Source organism: Lepisosteus platostomus, chromosome 4 (assembly GCF_059453375.1).
Source record: "Lepisosteus platostomus isolate fLepPlt1 chromosome 4, fLepPlt1.hap1, whole genome shotgun sequence".
NCBI lineage: Eukaryota > Metazoa > Chordata > Actinopteri > Semionotiformes > Lepisosteidae > Lepisosteus > Lepisosteus platostomus.
In genome coordinates, this window is record NC_142614.1 from 12,904,242 (window position 1) to 12,928,567 (window position 24,326).

Sequence of the window (24,326 nt, forward strand, 5' to 3'; positions counted from 1 at the left end):
GGAAAAAGAACCCAGGTGGGATCACACCCTTGACTGGGGATGTAGTGGGTTAGTCCATTGCAGGGCACACACACACACAGACAAAATAGAATCTTCAATTAACTCAGCATTTTCTACTTATTGAAAACCGTGTATGTTTCAATTTAATAACAACCAAGAGAGGGCAGCAAAGACTGACAGAAATGATTATGCCCATAGTAATCAATATCACAATTATCAGTATAAGTGCTATAATCAAGGTAGATAAAAGTCACAGAAATGTCATTTTTTATATTAAAATTGCATTTCAATTGCATTATCTCTGTGATCTCACTTAACTGGGTGAACTGCTTTTCAGCTGCTGTAAACTAAAGTTTAAGTACTGCTTTCAAGTCATTTGTCATGAAGGAACATGTTTTGAAAGTGAATAGATTAAGTTCTGAATGTGGAATACAGTGGTGCAAATCTGAAGTGGTTACACTCGCCAGATCTGAATTTGATTGGATACACGGTGTTCAGTTAGAGCCAATCTGAAATTTGGGAAATAGCCTTTCAATCAGTACAGTTTCCACCCTGGGAAGCCTAGAAGTACATGAATTAATACAGAAAATGTTCATCATGCAACAATTTCCCCCACTCACACAGTATGCCACAGGTTCAACAATGGCCACTCTCCTCAGCTCTCCACACTCAGGGCTTTTCCATTGTTGGTTGCTAACAGTTCACCTCCTCTCCTTGGCTTACTGGAAATTACAGTTGCCTTTGTATGTGTTAGCCGGGACCACAGGGCCTTGTTTTCTGATACAGTCTTCGCAATACATAACAGAATTTCAGGTAATGTGCTGCAAACTTAATTTAAAGCAAACCATTTTCTGTACAGGACATTAATATACATCTTATAAAATGACATATTTAACAATAACAGAGAAAGAGAGCAGGGAAAAGTGAACAAAAGGTAAGAGCAGAAACTGAGCAATGGCGTGAAAGAAAGGCAATAGGAAAGCTGCACAGCTATAAAGAAATGAGCTAATGCTTTTACTTATTTGTGTGGATCACAGGAAGAAAAATATAATGAAGGCTCAATCTGCTTAGGATGGTTTTTAAATGCACTCATCTCAATACTTGAATACCTCCACTGACTTTGAAAAGGAAGATGAATGCTTAATTATACTTGAATTTAGTATAATGATTAAAAATAAAATACATGCAATTATATGATCCTATGACCACACGGTATGCTATTTTTGGTTTGTTCCGTGCACAAACAACTCTCCCACAGGCAGATCAAAAAGAAGTAAGATGTGTGGCTACTAACACGGCTAGTTTGCCTTTTTACAAACATGTTTAATGCTATAAGAGGTTTGAAACATTTCCCCTGTTCCTGAAACCACTCACCAAAATTAACAACATCATCATTGTTATATTGGTGATAATCTTACATGATGAAACTCTGTGAAAAGGTGAAAGGCGATCCAGTGGATGAGGTAAGGGCTTCATTAGCAGCTGGTTCTGGGCCTCTCTCTCTCTTTATGCTGTACTGAATGACCTACCCAGCCTCCTCCTGCCTCACCTTTCCGATGGTGCGCAGTGCTGTGATCCTGAAGCCCTCATTAGGATGTACTGATAGAAGTAATAAAGTTCCATTCTGATTATGGGCATAACCTTCCTGGCCGCGAGGATGAGACCACCAGACACCCGGAGATGAGCCGAGGGCAATGTTGAGGTGGAGCAGGGTTTGCAAAGTGCCGAACTGTGGTGGGTTAGAAACCTGATACTTATTCTTAGGTGAGCAGAAGTGGGTGAGGTGTGGGCTGACCTTCACCCAAACAATCAATAACAAATTCTGCAGCAGGAGCTGTGGATGCACAATTTACCCCGTAGTCCCTTCAGGTGATGTTGGATAGATGAGAACAGAACTTTGTCCTCTTTGCTGAAATCACAAACATTTAAGGGTTCTCTTTCAGCAGTTAGGCTGGCAGAGGGCTCTGCCTGATGTGTATATGGGTCCCTCAGACTGGAGATTGCTGGTGTGGATCTGGCTGTACCCTAGTAATATTACTCAACCAGTTTCAGTTTAACTGGTGTATGTACCCGAGTACGATGGAATGGTTACTTGCATGTTTCTTCACATAACAAAGGACACAAGAAATGACATAAAAAAGTGACAACACAAATTGTTGGATATGAGAACATAAAATAACAGCAAGAGTGCCAACAACACAGTGGAAAGTAGCAGTGATAATACAAGTAGCAGGATATTGCAGGGGCTGGATGGGTTGAAGCCAAGCTAGTCTCCACAACCACCAATCTCAAGCCATTGTGCTACTATAACTCAATCAGTGAGACTTTTTCTTCCCTTTGTAACACCAGTTCAACACACTTTTCCTCCTAGTTTTAATATGTGTCCAAACACTAACCTGAATCAGCATAGATAATTTTCCATCAGTCACTACATTTTAAATTCAGATTTCTAGGTAAAAACTAGCTGCAACTAGTAGATTTCATTACCTGTAATTCTTTTCGATGTATCTTGTACATGGTTGTACACGTACCGTACCACCCAACATCACTTCGGCATGTACTACATACACTATAAGTTCTGTTTCTGACAGATCTAAGAACCAGTTTTTCTAAACTCACAGAAAAAAGAAAAAAATGTTCTCATTTAAAATGAGCTCAAACAACATGTCTTTTGCCTCCCCCGACTAGGGGGATTTTAATAAACTCTCAGTATGTTCACAACTGGCTCTCAGTACTGAAATAATGTCATGAAGTGTCTGCAGTCGAAGAGAAAGAGGATTAGAAGTGGCACATATTAAAAGGATCCGTGACTAACAGGGTGTGACAGCAGAGGAGTCTGACTCTTTTCAAGACAGCGTGCGGAACCACTGTTTCTCGGTGCCTTTATCGGAATTTTTATGGTGCCTTTTTGAAATAGTTTTATTATGAATTCACGTTTCTGTTCACGTTTCTTTGACAACATGCCAGCTCTTCATTTTAATTAAAGCCGTAAATAACCTTAGTTCTGGCATAGAAGGATTATTGTTTCTTGATGTTTGTATTGCCATGGCCAGGAAATATTTTAAATACCACAACTGGAGAGGAACAAGGAGTCAGGAGTGGAAGGTCCACCAAGGTCTACCTAAGGTTTCACTTAGACTTTTGCTTTCACATTCTGCTTTTCATTTCTCTCTCCTTGTGCTACAGACTTTGCATGCATCAGAAATTTTAGTGTAAGAATCAAAGCATCAATCTCTTGGGTGAGCAGAAGACTTCACTTTGCACTTGAGTGTTGATGTGAAGAGAGTTTACATACTGTAAGAACATTTGTTTCCACATTATCAGTTCTTAAAATCTTACAGATTTCAACCTGCGGGATTTGTGTGCATTTGAAATTATTTTGCCCAGTAAAATTATATTACAGTACAGACAGCAGGCACTAATACTGGCATGAATCCTGCATATGTCTAAAGGGCACCGAGGTTTTACGAATATATACCACAAGAAGAGAAGATGCATTTTGCATTGCTGAGTCAGTTAGTCAAATCTGCAGTTCAGTTCTTCCCACAGAGATGAAACAAGGAAACTGTAGCAGTTATTGGCCATATTATCATGACCTGAACCAATGACATCACTTTAGTCATGTTACTCCTCTTGCTCTCTCGCACCATTCAGACTGTACCTAGCAACGGCCAGATCTTTTGTGAAGGGAATTTGGTGATCACCTGGGTTGTGCAGGTTGTGTGTGCCTATGACAGAGAGTCAAATCTGAGCCTAACTTTGTATACTACATTGATTACTGCATTGTGTGTTATCTCTAGTGCCATTATGCTGAATTTAAAGAGAAAATGAAGGCTAAATAAATGCAATTAATAAATGCAAAAGTAGATAGTAGACTTAATAGTCTAGATAGTAAAATTCAAAGAATTCTATTCATATTTACAGAGTCACCTCAATAATTGTGTTAATAGAGATTTTGTTTTGCATTAAGCCTTCAAGAAGAGATTGCGGTTTGCATACATGACCTATGACATGCTGTTTCATATTATTTTAATGAATCTGTGCTTTACTATAGGGCTCAGCCTTTTTTTGGCTTCAGTACAATAATGTTATCATGCTAGAGCCAAACAGCACAGCCCCACAAGATGGGGAATCCAAACGTTTCAGACTAAAGACTCTACACCAGTCTTTTCAACAAGTATGGATTCTGCAAAGTCAGGATCACGAGTGGCTGGTAGCAGCATGTGCCTGTGCTCATTCTCACTTGCCTCATCACTGTCCCTGCTGCCTCTGGAGGACCTGACCAAGGAAGTGCTCAAAAAGATATTAAGGGTCGTCTATACATTTATATACTCTCCTGCCTGTGCCTTTAAACAACTTTTACTCTGAGTTGCTCTGAAAAATCCTTGGTCTTCACAGTTGAATCTGAAATTCACTACCTGCCTAAGGGAGGCATTATGGGAGCCTACAGAGATAGATGTACTTATTCTGAAATCATGTACAGTAAATCACTATCATTGCACAGACAGAGGCCATTAACCACATTGTATAGCATGTTAAAGTAATTTTGCACACCTTGCCACAGCAAAGGGTTCAAATTTAGTCATATGCATTTACTGTATATGACATGATAGGACTTTTTCCATTTCTTTCATATTCATAATTAATATTCATATTTCATATCAACGTGTGGAGTAGGTTATGTATACAGCAAACAATAATTGCTAATTCAAAGTGTCATGACTGTGAGTGGAAAAAGAAAAAACTGTGAACTGAATATTTTTGCAAGGCACTGTATAAAGACAGCTGTGCGTGTATGAATAGCTTCTAATCACAGAAGCATATATGATAACTAACTCCAGCCATGCATAGATTGTTACACCTGACTCTACGGAACTTTATTATGTTCAATCATTAATAGAAAGTCTAGTGGCTGTTAGCACACATGAAAATGGACATCACTAGAGGCTTATCCAGGATACTTTCCATTCCATTTTCAAAAGATCAAAGTACAAGAATCCATAAAGCTCGCAGCCTTGTTCAGACACCATTTTTGTCTTTTTTTTTTGCAAAACAGCCAATAAATGGCTTTAAAATGGCCCTGCCAATTTTTTTACTTTAGTAATTTGAAGAGCTCAGATGCACAGTGTTGTGTACATCATTTCTGATTTAATTGAGCTGCCAACAAAAAGGCACAGCTGCCAAAGCCATGATTTAATTCCTGTAACCAAGATTTGCTTACATTACAAATGTTGCCACATGAAAACCTTACATAATTTACCATTGTTTCAAATCATAAGCAACATCATTCTCATGCCTGTGCGAATTGTGCTACATCCCATCAAGAACACAGGAGCGCTGAAGAGGGCAAGGACAGGGATGCAGTTCACAGACACAATTTCCAAAATACTGGGCTAGCCACAGAAGGGAAAAGGATGATGTGGCACAATTCCTGGAAACACTTGGCAATCACCCCTGTTCCATGAGGATGGCCATACCGGCCATGTGATTAAAATGTGTTCTGTAGAAATGTTAGTGAATCAAGTCTGGGGTCTGCTTGACCTCCCTCTGACCTGTATCCTAGGTAAGACAGAAAGGTCCTGGGGTGCCTTCTATTAGTCACATAGCTGATAAAAGAGGCTACGGAAGGGGAGAAGTGTGTGTCAACAGCTACAGTTTGACATCTCTTCTAGGAGAAAGAGTACAAGCTCAGTCAGTATTTCTCACAGAGTGGCACAGTATGCAGTGAGTCATTGGCAGAGCTGGGCGGCTTGAAACTGGATCCTCCTGGTAATGGCCTCTTTCCTTAATCACCAGACTGCAAAGCTATTGGCATAATCTAAATCAGGTGAGATCAGGCCCGCCTAATATCTATAGCCTTAAACAGGATTAACTGCCCCATCCTCACATCCCAGTATGTGAGGCATTAATTCTAATTCTATGGGATATCTTTGTAAAATCAGAGTGAACTGAGCAGCAGAATGTATAGTAGTTGCTCAATAGTGTCACATAGTAAGTTTCACTGAAGGTACTGTAAGTGCTGGCAGTAGGGAAGAAGAGGAAGGGAATGCTAGGTGGGCACTGAAACACATCATATGCAACAAGTCTCAATGGAGCATGTTACATGTTACGCTGCCCCCTTGAAACACACTGTAGAAATCTGCCATGACAGCAGACCTGTCTTCTGGAGCAGAGCTCGCTGCTGGTGGCTCAGAGCTACATGCTTTACATATCTCTGGCCCAGAAGAAAAATACTTCTCAAATACTCACAAAGTTTTCAAAAAGACTTTTAAATTCTCCTACTGGTTTAAGGAGAGTAAATATACTGTGTAACATTGTACTCATTTGGTCAATATTACATTTGCATACTGTACAATTTTACAGCTTTTATAGATGCAATGCTGAATTAGATTTGTATTGAAACTGAAGACCTGCCTTTGGATATGAAGGAGTTAACTGTGAATGAAGGACTGATTCTACACTTTTTTCCCTATTCCCTAACTGTTATGATTTATATTTCTATTCTACTATTTGATTAGACTTTGCTGTGCTACTGGACAGACTCACACACTGTCATCTGTCTCAAGTACACAGCGCTAGAGTGGAACCTGTGATTCTCCATCCCTTCTGTTTGTTCCTGCTACAGACAAATTGTGAAAAAACTGAACAGCCTGACCTTTGCAGTGATCCTCATCATCCCCCCGGATTATTAATACAATCTCTTCTCATCTTCCTCTAACTGGCCCTTTCTGCCAGACGCACTGCTCCTACGCATTTGTTTTTTGTTTGTTTTTTTAATCCACAGATTAAAACATATTTTTCTTTGGAACAGCAACCCATTAACCAGCATGTCTGGGTTCTAACATCACCCTTCTCTGAAAAACAATTGTTTTCGGCTTTAATGGATTTCACTCGGGAGTCAGAAACAACATCCACACTCGTCATCACTATCATCACAATAACACAAAAGGAAACCGGGGATAAGGAGGTCAGAAAAATTACCCAGAATTAGAAAAATAGGTTAAGCCACAGATGGCACACCGTGTAACTGGGGCTCCTTACCTTTTTCCTAGCCTGCTGTTCTTTGGAGGAATGTGCCTTCACGTGCTTTCTCAAGGAGCTGGGGTCAGTATAGCGCTTGGCACAGCCAGGAATCTGACAAGCATATGGCTTCTGTAAAAGAGCACCAGCCTGACAATGGTTTGTGTGCAAGACCTGCGCAGGTACATCATCAGATGTATTCTTTATGTTGAAAAGATAACACAAGAGGAGAAATACCATTTTATTTTTCCCTAGTAAGACCTTAATTAGAGAACAGAAATCCCCACTTTGCAACCAGCACTATTTTCTCTTGTTAGCTTTAAACCGCATAGGTGAAAGATTATTCACTTGAGCACTTGAAGGTGTGGACTTAACACAAAGTGAGTCAGGTCTCTCTTTACTAATTGAGTCTTAATTAATAGTATTATTGATAAAAGCCCAATTCTGTTTTTCTAATTCTGAGCTCCTGTTTCACAAGTTACCACAAGGCTGCCAGGCTGTGCACGGAGGAGGCATGCATGCTGTCCTTACAGTGTCCAGGTGTGTTCTCTGGTGTTTGGCCCGATCGCTGGAGTTGCTGAAGGCCTTCTGGCAGCCAGGATGTTGGCACAGGTACGGCTTCTCTCCCGTGTGACTCCGCAGGTGAATCTTCAGGTTCTCCAGCCTGGAGAAAGCCTTCTTGCACCCTTCAAACTGAAAGGGAAAAACACAATAAGGCCCTTGGAGAATGCCTAGTTTTTCATTTTAGATTTTTTCACGTACGGGCAATCTGTATGGTTTCTACAAAAGATCATACTGTAGCAATATTTGTACTTCTCCACCCCAATTAAACAAACCAAGGAAATAACAATGGGTTAAAATAGCATTCTAGATTCCATGTGATGTCTGTAATAGCCAAGGCTGAATGGCCAAGAGTATAGAGTACTATGTTATCGTCACTGACCACTGCAATATGTCAGGAATCAGTTTGTCAGATGCAAGACTCTGCACAGAACCCAACAATTCTAAGATAAAGCTTGTGCATGTTTTGGATTCACATGGTATGACTCATAGTCAGAAAGCTGAATTTCTCACCGAAGTATCAAAATATCAGAATGGCTTTGGTATCAAGTGTACTGCAGTACCCAGTCTGTTTATGTTATTTAACAGACTGATCATTTTTAGACAATGGTAAACCATACTGTAAACATGTTCAGAAAAACCCACTTTAACTGACAACATTTATGCTGAAGTCAACAGATACAGTAACATTAACACCATAATATTTGAAAACATTGTGTGTTAGTTCTGATTGTACCAAAATAATGATGTTGACTTTTTTTTTAAACAATGCGGTTTTTACAAAAAACACTTGGCTCAAAGAACATACACATAATGTTTCCCTACTATGTACATAATTAGCCTTGTCGAAGGTCACTGTTGTTACTGTGGCACGGAAATTCCACCTGTGTACAATTAAAAAGCAGTGCTTCAGATTATTAGCATTCCAGACCTATCTGACTTTGGGCCCAGCTGAGCAGGTTCCTGAAGAGCAGCCAGCCACAGCCGAGACAGGCTGTGTCTTTATCTCGCCAGCACCGATTGGCTACAGCATCATAAAAAGTACTGTATATCTCCAGAAGAGACATACTTCAGGATATACAGTATATACTCCATATAAAGTTAAGCACAAATGCTATTGCACAATCAAACTTTAACATTTGTTTACATTAGTTACTCTTACATCATTTATAATGCATAAACGTGTATTATAGTAAAAGTTAAGGAAAAAAAAATGTTGATACTTGTTTTAGCTCTAGAAAGTGTGACTATCATCAGTTTGGATTAGCCCAATACTAGTAACGGCCTGCAAGTTTTATTGCAGGCATGCCAGCACTGGTATTAACCTAGAACTGACTTGACCTCCTGATGTAGTTACTGTGCAAATAAAGATATTTTAAAATATAGCAGGCATGAGTAATTTATCTGAGCAACATCCTTTCACAGGACAGCCCCCCTTCAGCCTAGCCTTCATTGAAACAGTGGTCTGGGTGCATAAAGACTTGCTGTCTGCAATGGCGACCCTGTCATCCCAATATTTAAAACTCCCAGCCCAGCCCACAAGGACACCTGGGATAAGTCTGACTACAAAGTGAATTGTCCACGGAACTAGCACAAATGCAAGACGTGATGCTATTTACATATATTATGTAAATTACATTACAATGTATTATGTAAATATGATTATGAATAATACCAAAAGATAAAACGAACACCTGTTAAACATTTTGCTAAATGATGCAAAATGCTAGGGTTGTGTTTCAAGCAGCCATATGATTATGCTTTTCACATTGTTGCTGCATGTTTTCATTTACCTTGCCTTGTAATGGGCTATGTTTTTTCCATAGTGAATAAAATGGCTCTGAGGGGTTCTGTCTGAAGAGATTTGACTAGTTATGATGACATCACTCCTAATCACCAGCCACTTGCACTGCCATCATGCCCTGAATGCTAATAGAATTAATAAGTACCTTATTGAGTTTCTTATTCTTTGGGGTTGTTTGCTTTAAAACCACAAGGAATAACTCATCTTCTCAATCTTTCATGTGCAGCTGACTTTAATTATGCTGCGTTTGCACTGATCATGTCATTACTCATTGGTATAGTTTTCAGTTTGTGACAGTGCGGTGGGGGAGGCGCAGCGGCGAGCACCGGTAAAAAATTCGGGCCCTGGGTGAGGGGACAGAAGCACCGGTGTGAGGTTGGCAGGGGCCAAACATAATACAAAAACAGTGAAAAATAAACAAAAAGCAAAAAGGAAGTGTACCACTGTGCGTCCAGGCTGGGCTTACCCTATTTAGCAGGGTCCAGTCTGGTAGAGCAGGGTGCATAAGGCAAAAACAAAACAAGAACTGTGTGTGTGAAAAAGGTGTGTGTGTGTGTGTGCGTGTGTGTGCCTGCCCTGGTGAAAATAGATGATGGGACAGGCAAAAAGAAAAAGAAAACATTACATGGGCGCAATCCCCTCTAGGACTGTCGATATAAAACTCCCCCTTCTGGGGGCATCCCTGCTCGTCCCTTCGGGGTGTCCAGCGTGTTTTTATAGGACCCGCCCAGCTGTGGCTCATCATCTAGAAGCCAGGACAGCCGGGACTACAAAGTCGATGCGTCCACACTGGGCACGCCACAATTTCCTAAACCTGTATTGAAGTATATGGTGATGTGCTACATGTCTGCTTAGGAGTGGCACAGAATATAACACAGATTCTCGTGGCAAGAAAATGAAGCAAACTGGCACTTGTCTTCTTCTAAAGAATGGGGCTGCAATAATATTCATGTCACTAATCAATTCAGGCCAGTCCTCACTGCAGTCCAAGTTACATCATAAAGTCACTGCTGTGCCCTCTTGTGAATTCCGAGCCCTGCTGTGAGCTCTGTGTCCTCCTGTGAGCTCTGAGAGCTCTGTGCCCTGCTGTGGGTACTGTGTACCCCTGTGAGGTCTGTGCCCTCCTGTGGGTACAGTGTACCCCTGTGAGCTCTGTATCCTCCTATGAGTGCTATGTGTCTTCCAGTAATGGTTATGTCCTCCTGTGATCTCTGTGAGCTCTGCTGTCAGCTCTGTGCCCCCTATGAATTTTGAGTCTTGCAGTGAGCTCTGTCTCCTGTGAGCTTTGTGCCCACCTGAGAGTTGTGTGCCATCCTGCAAGCTCTGTGCCCTCTTGTGAGGTCTGTGCCCTCCTGTGAGCTCTGTATCCTGGTGTGAGCTCTGTGCCTTGCTTTGGGATCTATGCCCTGCTGTGAGCTCTGTGCCCTGCTTTGAGCTTTGTGCCCTGGTGTGAGCTCTGTGCACTCCTGGGCTCTTACTGTGTCCTGCAGTGTGAAAAATTATGGATTACTCTGGAAAGCGTGTGTTTCTGGGGAATGAGTGCACAGTTCTCATCCCCCCCATGCCAGATATACTGTATGGGTCACAGAGGCACAATCAGGTTGATTAACAACTGGGGACATAAAAGGAAACAACTGGCTTCATAAGAAAAACATTAAGAGATTTAAAAAATACTTGTAAAGCTCTTTATGGGTGGTCACACTCATTAGTTACTCTTTACAATTCTGTCTCGGATTACCTAAATAACTATAGACATCCGCTGACCCTGCTTTGTGGATTTTCATGGATAACACATGTTAACATTCAGTACTGAAATACAAAATAATAAAGACAAGAGCCCTCAACGTTATTGAACAAATATGTTATGCAAAACATTAGATGAATTAGATGAATACTACTGCCGTAGTATTTCATATAGAGTACAGTGTCTGCATCACATACACAACATTAACATTTAAACACTAACCTGTGCGATAAATGTGAACTTCAACTTCAACAACTCAACACAATTTACAGCCCAGATGGTGTTCCAGCTGCACAAGTTCATCAGTATCATCTCTGAGCTTTAACTGCAGGTTTATGAATTATTGTTTATGTCCTGTTCATCATTAGAGTCAGCTCAAAATGTACAGTAAATCTCTCCATGAAATTTAACATTTTGACAGCCCCATACTTGACACATATTTAAAAGCAAATCTTATTAAATACTATTTTAGGGCAATTCTGGACCTTGAAGTGAAGGTTTATATCTAGTATTGCTTTTTAATATTTTTGTGGAGTACAAAACCATCTCAAAATGGAATGAAACTTTGGTTAAAAGGCATATGGAAAAAAATAAAACTCTAATAGACAGTTTCCATGTGTTGATTAATATTTAGTCATCACAGTTTTGCAAGCCATTGGTTTACACCCTGCTCTTGAAATACTTATAAACATGTTTTTCTTTGAAACCTAACATGCAGAATATCCTTATGATGACAGGCTTGCTCAGGTCTTGTTACTGGGTCACTTCTGCTCTGCATGGACAGAGAACTGAACTGTCTCACTACCATATCCTGGAATACATGTGCAGCACAGGGCTATAGTTTAAGGGGTTTTCCCAACTTGAGTTGTTTCAAGTATTTAGTAAGTGCTAGGCTGACCTCTCGTTGTCCAAGAATCATTAGGAATTGACCACTGCACACACACCCACAGACAGCGCAACCACAATGTAGTATAAAGAAGGCTAAATGTAAGGGGGAATAGGGGTGTTGGTGGGGACACAGTTCCCTTTGTTAAAATAACTAGGCATTCCCTTCATTACGAAATCTACCCCTATACATAAACAGACACATTCCCTTCTTAAAACTTCTGGGAAGATAGTGTTTCTCTTACAAAAGGATGGAGACTTAAGAAATCTCAGTCCTGGCCCATGAGGGCTCCCTGGAGCTACCAAGGATTCCACTTTTATAGATGGAGCACTAAGCAGAATGTGCCAGACCTTCTATACAATACCAGAGACAAAGTTAAAAACCAAGAACATTTAATCTGAAACTCTAAAGAAGGCCTAAGTGAAGCTTTCATTTTCCTGCTGCTTCCTGTTACTTTTATTTTCTTGTCATGCGCAAGATACAAATCCCAGGGGTAAAAACACATTGAGCCCACTGTACTGTTTATTGTCAAAATATAATTCTGAAGAATACAGCTGATTTTGAATATATAATTCCCGTACCATGTGCCCCACCAACTGCTGACTAGGATAGGGTTGTGTGCTCAGATTGCACTTCTCTCCAGGCAACTTCAGCATTTGTACGTGAGCTTTAGGCATCAATTTCTGGGGCTGTTGAGCAGGTGTCATAGTGACTATTACAGTATGTCGATGCCATTCCACACAGCTGTCAAAGCTCTTAGACTCCTGTGGAAACGAAGCACTCCTGTGGTGTTGTACAGTAGGCATGATGCTTATCTGAGCGTGCAGTTCAGACTTTCTGAAGATTTTGCCTGAGAAAGTCAGAATTAGGGGTTTGAATTTTCAGAAGAGCACAGTTGTAGTTGCTCCTGTAGTTGTAGCCCACCACAAAAGCAAAACATAAGGGGAGTGGAAAATAAGAAACAACTACACCCTCAAAAAGCAAAAAAAAAAATGTTTGCCGCCTCCACAACCAGCTACAAAACCTGGCACTGCCTCATGGCATCCCATTCTCTTGTCCTCTCCATTCCATATTCTAACCCTACCCTTCCTCTGACCTCATGATTAGAGAAAAATACCTCCAGTCACCAGTTGTTCTGTAGCTCTGTAGCCAGTTATCATTATCTATGTCATTTGGACAATACTTTAACATCCAAAACTAGAGTATATTGCTTATTTTGGTGAATAATAAAAATACAACACAATACAAAATTTTATTTAAAATGAAAACCAGCTGCATCAAATGCAATGGAATTCTTCATTTTCCATTGGCTTCCCGTCAGCCTTCTCCATTAGCATCTGCTTAAGCTCTGCGTGATTCACAAGATCCAGCTACACCAGATGCTCCTGTGCCTGTCCACTCTGTTTACTTGATGTCGTGTCACAGACCCATTAGATCTACAGTATATGAAGTCTTCTCCTTTTTATACAGCCGGCCCCTGTGTTTTACACTCCTATTGAGATCAGTACAGTATATACAGTTACAGTACATGGTCTAAAGTTATAACTAGAAAAAAAGCAACAGGACCTTAAAAAATCTGAAAACAGGAAGAAACGCCACACTGTAAGCCAGGTTAATTAAAAGTGCAAGTTAAAGGACTGCTCAGGAGCAACACTGGCCTCCTAATGGTGAGAAGGTCAAGTTTCCCCTTACAGTCGTGATAGTTATCATTAGACATTGTGTCAGTAAGTGACAGAGGAAAATAAATATTTCAAAACTACAGATTTTCTTTCTGAGTTTGAAAGTTAGCTCTATTGATTTCTTTTGTGTCCAAATGGCAGATGAAATAGAAACTTTCATTTTAAACTTGTGGTTTATCCTTTGTACCTCAATTAAACCTTGAGATAATCTGTCAAGCATCCCTCCACAAATTAACACAAATAATCAATTCAATTTTGATTTTAAATTGATCTTACAAAGTTATCATTTTCACTACGAGCTTGAGTCCAGCTCGTCTGTGACTTATTTTTCAAAAGTATGTATTCTGAGGAAATCTTTATTTGGAAGAAAACAAATAAACTATTCCTCCCTGAGATTAATGTGGCAATAGCAATGTTGCAACAAACATGCAATGCTGAAACATTGTTTTTGCAAATAAAAGCAATTTCTGAGCATAATTAAGAATGAAGCTCATGTCAAAATTATTTTAATAGGGACACCTAGTGTTCAAAAATAAAACATAACTATTCTGGTCCCTGGGTAAAAGCATTTGCAGTAATGAAACCAGAAAACATTCCATGAAAAATGTTAAATGAGGGGGGATGAATGCAACTTGGTCCACACCCCAACAACAATTTCTGTGAAAAAGTGTGTTTTAAATGCAGTTCTACACAGTTTCTACTTGGGTACTCTGGCTTGTTTAACGTTAAGGATCGGATATTATGTTTTTAAAGTGGAACCCAGTTTATTCAGCTTAAGCTTCGTGTTCTCAGTCTTCAGGAGTGATTTGCAGCACAGAAGATCCAGCAGCCCTGTTACAGGTGTAGAGAAGCCCCTGTCAGCGAGGAGCCGGAGGGAGAGGTGGGCTGTGTGTTAGCATGCTGGTCTTGTACGCCTAGCAGTTGGGGGACTGTGAGAGCATGCCTCTTCCACAGCCAGTTCTATGCAGCATCCAGCATTTATTCCCGCGCTTGGTGAACGGTTTTCCTTTCTTAGTAATGCAGTTTCTCTCTGCTTCAATTAATTAGATCTTGTTTGTTTTGAAAAGCCTGTCTAAAGACAGGATTAAAGCAGTCTTAAAAGAGAGAGTGAGTGTATTACTTGAATGTTTCCTTCAGCAGAGAAGCTGTTTTCTCTGCTACTTTCATTAATTGTACTGAACTGCTATTTATTCTTGGATTTCAACAGACACAATACTAAGCCCTTCAGGCACCCTGCAATTTAGACATTTACAGTTTCTATATCATGTAACTACTCATTCACAAAGAGCTGAAGTACAACCTGTTGTAAATTCTTCCCTGCGGTGTCTCCTGGGAAAATCTCTCCTCTCTGTAGGTGAAGACTCATTCAACTTATTCACCGAGCGTGACACCCTTGTGTTGAAATCATGCCTAATCAATCGGTTATCAAAGCACTGCAAGCCTTAATCATAATCTGGGAAAGGCAGGTTGCTGTTGGAAGTGGTGTTTTGTGGTCCAGCTGGTGTCACGTTTCTCTCTAGACCAACAACCAATCTAAAACCCAGTATGACAACCAGGGATGCTGTGTTATTGGAGGTGCTCTCATTAAAGAACACATGGCACAATTGGAAAGGACACTTGACTTGACTGTCCTGTTCTGCCCAAAATGCATGATTCAGGTTCCCTTGCTACTGGCTGATATATTTTTCCTCATCTTGTTTAATTGACTTAATCATTCCTCATTTCTCCACCTCATATACTTTATAATGCTCTGATGATGATGTAGTGTGGCGTCTTTTTCCATGATGAGCATTGTAGAAATGCAAGCTACAGTATTACTAAAAGTACATGTGCTTTTATGTCCTTAACCTATACAACTAGTTCTTTTGGATTGGACTTTATTCCAAGTGAAATGATTTTTCTAATGTGATGCAGCTCTATGAAATACTGTAGTTGGAGCATATTAATAAAGAGAGTGGGAAGAGTTCCACTAGCACAGACAGGTGCAGAGAGATGCTTCATTGTTGAGATACATGATTGGGATTACTAAGGGATGAAAGAGAGCAAACCCTCTAAATTTCTATTAAAGCATCATGTTTCTGACTTCCATAAATCATCCAATAATTTTACCTTTTTAAGAACCCAATATGCAAAATGAATAAAAGCTAAAATCCATTTTACATTCAATTTACATAGAAGCATGAAAACAAAAATTCACAGAAGCAATGAAGAAAATGTGTCCATATAAAACTCTAAGGCAAGGAAAAACATACTAGTGTGAATAAACGTGTTTATACATGGCATTAGCTATTATTATATTTTCCCAGGTTGCTGTGATTCTTACCAGGAACAATGATTTTCTGACACTGGATGTCCAGAACAGATGCAGGTTCCAAATTTTATAAAGTGTCTGCAAGACGTTGAATACTTTCATTTGGATGATTTCTGTCTTTTGAATTAGTTGTCTGTATTTTTATTTTATTTCTTCAAAGTTTCTTTATACTTCGTGCAATTAATCACGTGCTGTCAAGTTACAGGTATTAGAATTCTGAACCTCAGTCCAGGAAAATGTTTAGAATTTACATTTAACTAAATTAAAACTACTGTATACACAAATCTACTGTATAAAATTAGTTAACTGTGTATTTCACACAGGTGTTGATCATATCATTGGTATGAACATCAAACACAAAAGGTGCACATTGATTTGTGTTGACTTTGTACCTTAGTATGCAATCCACACTAAAAATAAGTAAAAATTATATCGGCTATTACTTAACACACCGGAATTATTTAAGCCAAAACAGAATCCCAGCCTTTTCCACTTCCCCAGGGTCATTTAAAGTCTGTAGATGAAGGTTTATTAAAGAAACTCTGTATAAAAGACAGCCTCTTCTCTCTCTTCTCCTCTGTTCTGTACCAGGGCCCTGCCAGCTTAGTGTAAATAGTTAAAATATGGGCAGCTGATGCTGTTTTTGGCAGCTAATGACACCCTAACCCCCCAAGCATTTCTGGGATCTTATAGTTAACACATTTCACATTTCTCTTCTGTTTAGCTGAATCCAACAGTTATGTTCAATCTGAATGGCGGAGTTTTTTTCTCCTTTCTTCCTTGTGGTCATTAAGGCTGTCAAGCCTACTTTGTCACCACATCAGTTAACCCGCACTGCTGTCTCCTCTGCTGCTAGAGCTGTTATCCAAACAGGCAACAGGACACTGAATGAATGATCACAGGCTGTAGGGGGCTGTGGATGTGAAGGAGATGGGTACCACAACATCTGCAGCCGAAAACAATTGCCAGCTAATTAATAAGACAGAGAAATAACGAAGAAGCAATGGAATTTGTCAGTCTTCATCCTCCATGTCCAGAGTGTGAGGAGTTCTGTTCCCATTACAGAATCTAGTCCTGCTACAAAGAAATGGAGTCAAGCTCAGATGACACCGCACTGGGTCATGTCTTAACATTTTTTTACAAGCTTGTTATAGTGCTAAAATTTATATGAACATCTTTTTTGAGGTTTTATAGAGACACAAATATGTAACATTAAGAAATATCAGCTATTTAAATAGTTGTGGTCTCTCTAAGGCTGAAGTATTTGGCTCATATTTATCCCATTTAAAGTGCTGCGAGCTTTACCACTGCATAAAAAGTCAGGCAACAGGTCCATCGATCTATCCTAATAAAAGCTGCAGCAAAAAATTATGATGGATTCAGTCACCAATGCCTACATTTATCACTTTATGGTATTACCTCCAACAGACAATTGCATTCTACAGTGTGATGACTTGCAATTATGCTAGCAAAGGAGGTAATCCTGTATGACTTCTGTTAATAAGGTATATTTAAGCAGAGATAAGCTCAAGGTTCCCATTATCCTTTTCAATTTTGAGTCCAATTTGAAAGTGCGATTCTTCATACTCTGTTAATCGCAGCGATAATGGTGTCAGAGATTAGAATTGCAAAATGCATAGAAAAATATTAAAAAAGCAGTTTTTTGGGAGGAGGTTTGAACTGCACTGACTGAGGTGAGTAATACTTAAACTGGAGAAAACCTGCAAGAATCTATAGTGAGTGTTCATCAGTTTGTGGGATGATATGGGGGAAACTGATTTGTTAAACAGGGAGGAATGGAATTATCCATATAAGCATCTTTACAGGCTTTCATGATAGGTCCTGTACATACAGTATATAAATTATGTAAAGAGTAGTTTTAATTGTATGGTTCAAGAGGAATTACTTGACAGTGAATCCAATGGAAAACCAGACTCTTTTCCATTTTAACTCTTGGTTAAGCACCACACCCTGGCAGTACAGACTGCTGACTCTGACACTTTCTACCAGCGTTTTGAAGCTGCATGAACACATTATCAGATGTGTTAAGACATTGAAACAATGACAATATTAACAGTCAAAGAGCAGTACAGATGTGTCTGTCTATATTAAAGACTGTGTATTAGTGACAGAGCAGGACCACAGGACCAACACCCAGCTGTAAAAGAAACACCTTATGAATGCAATATGAAATAATTCATGAAACACTGTGGTAATGACCCCATAATATATAACAGCATTGATCTCAGGCTATAAACACAAGGTATTCTTTCCTTAAGTGGAAATCAAAACAAAATATCCTTCTTTAAATTTATTGTAGACATTTATATGAATACTGAAAAAAATACCTCAGTTCTGAGATGATCGTTCATCATTCACACCACCAACAAGATACATTTCTGGGCATTGCAGAATTTTGTTTTAGTGTAGAAATTCAATCAAAATGTTTTTGTTAATTTGTTTGTTTGTATTGATGTCTCTGAATCCCTAATCTCTGGCATGAACAAACACCTTTTTCCCTCCTTTTTGGACAAAATGCCGCTTAAAATCTTGGCAAACTAGCTATTTTACAAGATTGGTATTCACAGCCAAAGGGCTGGATTTGAATTTCAAATTACTCTTTGTCCAAAGTGATGACGGATTAGCCAAACCCTGGCGTAGCTTTACAGACATCTGAAAGCAAAGTTTGTTTCAGGAAGTATGTTTCCTATTTTTGCAATAAATGTTGAATTCCAGAACAAGACATGGGAGGGAAAACAAAGCATGAATCTCTCTTGAATGACTTGACAAGTTGCTAAGCAAGTCCTGCAGAGATGACAGCAGTTAGCAAGTGTAAATCACTTGGTTATTATTCCTTCACATACACAACTGGTCAGATTTATGGAGCAGCATACGAAACAGTGCTATCCTGGTGCTAAGACAGGAAGAATGAGATATCTGCTCTGTGAGCACTTTTAATGTAAATCAGATGAGAACAATGGACAACAATAAGTTTTCTTCTCATCCTTATTCTATTACCAGTTTGCTCTAAAGTATTACTTCAGGTCTCTGATCTTTACCAGGGGTTTTCAAAGGAAACAAAACATGCTGAATTCCAAAGAATATACTTCAGAGACCTCATTGTTAATCTCGATAAACTAGAAATTTAAAAAGGAGATTCTTCTATGCTCACAAATAATACAAATTAAATTTGAAACATATTGAGTTTATTTGAAAATAAAGGCTGGAAAAGTCTAAAAAAACTAAAAATTCTAAACTAAGGAAAGCTAAAGCTAGCCCAAACTAAAGAAAAGCAGAGCGGTGAAGTCAGAAGAAAAAAATCTCAAACCTACAGATTTAAAGGTAATCTGTTAGCAAACAAAGTAGCATGATAGGCATGTGCTTATCTGACTGGCACATTTCCAGTTCTTTATTTAGTGTATTTAGATGTAAGCACAGCATTTAAAATGCTTTGGGAAAGGCTTACATTACACATTAAAAGGGATTAGTTCCTGCAGCAATTAAAACATATTGCTCTTTAGATTTCTGAAATGTCTTACAATCCTGAAGCCCATTAATCCTATTGACAGAATGAGTTCAATGACTTTTTTTGTTGGTGAATAACATTTTCAGTACAGTGCATGTACCACTTAATCCCTTTTAAGGAGAGCACCAAGAATTTTTGCCCTATTTTGTGTTGCTTTTTTGTTAATTGCAAATGTAGGCTTTCAGCAGATTCCACCCCAGAATAAAGAATAACCAGCTTTCGTGGTGATGGGTTGTGGCAACAGCCACACATCAACAGCACAAGAAGCAACAGTAAGTCTGGCGAGGTAGCCTGTTCTAAAATGCCCGATTCAACCATCTTATATAACTGAATGTAAAAAATGTTTTAATGATCTCCTCACTAGTCCTTTAATTTAGAACAACTCCTAATTAGTCCGCCCCTTCTAAAGAGCTTTTCTTTATGTTTGCACTCTGTGATGTTTTGATCCTTTAGGTGATCGTGTCCAGTCCCAAAGCACTCACACAGTCAATAAAATGTTTATATTTGACGTACCTTGTGTTTTCTTTTTTCTGTAATTCAAATTTGGACAGCTTAATAATTGTAATTTATTTACGTGCAATATTTCCTATTGTGGAAATGGTAACATTTAGACTAAATGTAATATGCAGAATTCCTGTGTATACAAGAGCGCTCATCTGTCCTTTCAGGAAATTTCTGCATATTTGTGACATATGTCACCTAAACAAGGAGCTTAGAGAACAATTTTAACAAGAAGACTTAGAACAATTCCAGACTTTGACAATAGGTGGGGCTACAGGCAGGGCCCCTGGTGTGGGGGAATGTGGGCTACCTCTGCTTAAGCATGGCCTAATTCTAGATCTTGGTATGATACATAATGTGTTCAACATTGTATGTTTCAGAAAGATAGGGATATAATAATATTCTTATAGTGAGTTACTTGTATTTACAAAGCTAATGTTGAATGTCTCACTCAAGGGACTTTCCGAAGAGTCTCGTCATTTGTTTGATAAAGGTTTTCTTGAAATAGAATCTGGCTAAGGCCAGGGTTAGATCTTGGGTTGGGTGTTTGGATATACAACTTAATTAAAGCTTAAGTAATTTAATTTACGAGACTTACATGAGTGACCTCACATATGTGAGAAAGATACAGCTTGTGGTATTTAAGGATGTTAATTGCAAAATAAAGGTTTATGGATAAAAGAGAAAAAAATTGAAGTCTGTGGAATTTTTACAAAATTATCTAAATTTTATAAATGTTACTGCTCTCTATTAAATATAACATCTGGGCTATATTATCAAAGATTAATAGTTTTGAGAAACATATTCTTAAGAAGAAAAACAAACACTTCCAAGTTAAAAATCTTTTGTCTTGCTATGGCTAGAAGTGAGGTCTAAATTTCTCATTCAGATTATACAATTTATGTTGGTACAAAAAATGATTTTTTCTTTCTCATTTAACTGTTACAAAATAATCCTGATGTTAGTCACTAAATACGAGGAAACAGAATTTTAAAAACTTGGCTAACAGTCACAGGAATATCAGCATACTAGGAAAGATTTCAACATAATCTCTTCTGAGCCCTTATTGCTGAGTAATTGTTTATTCAAAGATTGTTTTTAGTTTGAAAACAGAATGTGAAAAGAAATACAGTTATGCCATATGGATCTAATAGTTGTTTGTCTACCACACTTGATTAGATAGATTCATACTGTAACTCATCTCTTAGTCCACAGGACCATGTTGAAAACACCACCAATTTCACTGTCTTGACTTGTTGATCCATTGCTTTGACTGGGATTTCCCAAACAGCAGCATGCACTTGGTTGTGTCCTCTTGGCTCTCTAAGCTTTAGCAACTCCTGTGACTGGTAGGACATCCGTAGGCCTGCAGTGATGTCGGTAAAAGAGACACCACTCTTCCTGTTGAAACTAACTCTCCTGCCTGCTCCTGTGGAGTTTGCAAAATTCCACAGGGGGGATGGCTCTGGGGGCGGTTGTGTCAGAGGATTGCGTCAATGTGTTTCATTCTTTCCAGACCGGGGGCAGGTGTGGCTGTGATTCTGAATCCAGATTGGGTGTGCATACTGTCTAATGAAATCAGAAGAAGGACAGTCCAAACTTTGAAAAAAAGATAAATAATTTCCAGAAATTAAAAATCAGGCTGACAAGCATCTGTGCTTCTACATTTCCATGGCTTTCTGTGTCACGATTAATGGAACAAACAGATTCAGTCTTGACTCCCTGGAATGCTCAGATCCATCCAAGTATCAGACAAGGAATTTTCTTGGAAGTACAGAAACAACTTCTTCCATGATAAACATCTGAGTGAGATATCCCTTTAATATTTTCTTAAACTCAACTATTTCCCTTTCAATATCTAGAGGTTTCCATTGCTGTTTCCGAGACAGTTAACTCTTCACATTTTGAGTGAATGAACATTGTAGTGCTCTTTTTTCTCTCTCTCTCTCGGCATTTATAAAAGTGATTGTGTTGGTTGATTTTGTGCTTTAGTGCTGCAATTCAAACAGAGAAGAATCTGGCTGTTCATGAAGATGATACCAAACACACCCAGCAACGCTCAAGGTGGGATTTAAATTTTAGAATTAGCTTCATATAAGATGAATCTATAAAATGTATCCGTGGAAAGTTTTTGTGTGTGTGTACATATAGATGACAAAAGCCACAATACAGTATATGTTTTGTCTTACCACTACTTTTTCCCCAAATAATCCTTATAAAATAATTCCAAAATGTATCATGTGCAATTCCTATGCAACACATTTCATTAATCATTTTTTCAGCTAAACCTGTGAGTGAATCGCACAAATGAAAAACCACCTTTGACTGGCCATGGTGAGCATATTCCACTTTTTCTAGCAGTGAATACTCTACTTCTTTTGTTATGTTCCAAGTGTTTACCAGCTAATGCAAAGAGTGGATGAGAACATTAAATTCCTAAACGCACTCTTTCCCATGAATTGGTTTGTATTAAACAGCATGTGGTTACTTTGCTGCAGATTTAAGCGCAGCTGCATAAATAATAAAATTTAACATTTTATTGCTCTGTGCACAGAATAAAGGATTGCTGCTGGTTGCTTGTTGAATATCAACTATGGATCACCTGGGGGCCCATTGGCTCAGGCTCATTTGGGTAAGGTCATGTTCACTTGTGCCAGTCAGCAGCAAGTCTTTTGCCATAGCAACTTCATAAAAGAATGAAATACTTAGCTACACTCTCCAGCATTTATAAGTCTAATTACATTCCTTTTCCGTCAAGCTATGAAACAAAGTTTGAAGCCAGACACATTTACCTGCCAATCTGAAGTCACTTAGCTTTGCCCTGACTCCTTTCCCAAACCATTTTATTCACGTCTGTGTACACAGATGGGCCAAATTCTGCCTGGCACCACATAAACCAAAGACATTACCTACATAAAGAGCAAAGAAAAAATAAGAAGCTGATAGAGAAACAGCTGTAACATTACTTGAAGAAAGAATGGCATTCACTTTCCCTTACCATTCTGAAAAAAAGAGCTGAAAAAGATATTAATCTGCTACCTAATTCCCAGAACTATGGTCCTCCAGCTTCTCAGCCTCAGTGTTTAAATGCATTTTCCACTACTAGATCCAAGAAGTAAAACTTCTGGTGTGTACATTATATACTGTACAGTACTGTATATACAGTTTTTGTACCAAAACAAGAAAACAATTTGTAAGATCAGCTGGAAGTTATGGTGTAGCATGCTTAAATTTAAAAATAAAAATAAAAATAAAATAACCCATTGTTATTGTATTATTATTTTGAGAGTTGTCCAAAGTCCAAACAGTTATGGCAGATCTACAAAGCCAAGTAAAGGTTCCTAATAAAGTTGTTTTTGATCAGGGGGGTTTGTTGTAGGACCTTAACTAGACTCATCAGGCTTAAAGGGAAACTGCAACACTATTTTTATATTTTGGGGTTCAAAAGAATCAACATTGATGAGTGCATTTTAAAGCACAATGAAAGCAAAATGTACACAGTAACATGTAAAACCTTCAATTTACATCACACAACACAAAATTTCCCGGTATGTGCAACACCATACTGCTGTTATTGTCTGCAATTCAGAACAAGGAAGCTACTGTAAATGTTTGATGACTGTAAACCAGCCCTTCTACATTTAAACAAGAAAACTTGTGAATACATCTCTTTTAATCCGATAGAAATAGTTTTCTCAACTTCGAGATGGTTTTACTGACAAATATTGTTTACTTGTTAACTCTGCATGCAGTGAAATGTCTGCTGCACAACTTGTATTCGCTCGTACATCGCTGTACATTAGTCATTACAGTTGACTACTGTAGCATCACTAGTATCACAGCACGAAGGGCAGCTTCACATCGCAATTCACACAAACTTGCTCTTGCCTTTGGCAACATGGAGACCATACAATACTCTCACAAAGTTCTTAATTCAGAATTTGTACAAATTTGCGATCCTGTAAATTAATTTATTTTGTTACCGAGATGTAATAACTGGTCTGAGAAATTGGGACTGCAATTCCTCTAACTGAAAAATCTGTTGTGTATCACCTTGCAGCTGATATTGGACAGCTAAGACAGTAGGTGGCTCTCTTCCCCCTGGACCAGAATGTCCAGTCCAGTGTCCCAGTATGGTGTTTGGCACATTGCTATAGAAGGTGCTGGCCTGCAGATGAGACACTATGACAAGCTCCAGATGACCCCACAGTACCGTCCTTCCTAAAAATACTGTGCGAATTTCCTGTGACAAAAGCATTATGTAAATGTATGGGATTATTAGTTACAGAAAGTA

At 38.8% G+C, this 24,326-nt stretch overlaps 1 protein-coding gene across 1 annotated transcript in view; it reads right to left on the reverse strand.

Moving 5' to 3' along the window:
• Window positions 1-24,326, reverse strand: part of glis3 (GLIS family zinc finger 3) — an 82,901-nt gene that overhangs the window by 22,737 nt on the left and 35,838 nt on the right. The window contains exons 5-6 of the mRNA XM_088628596.1: window positions 7,552-7,713; window positions 7,042-7,152 (exon numbers count right to left, since the gene is read on the reverse strand). Of these exons, the coding sequence (XP_088484722.1) occupies window positions 7,042-7,152; window positions 7,552-7,713 (273 nt within the window). The remainder of the gene's footprint in view (window positions 1-7,041; window positions 7,153-7,551; window positions 7,714-24,326) is intronic.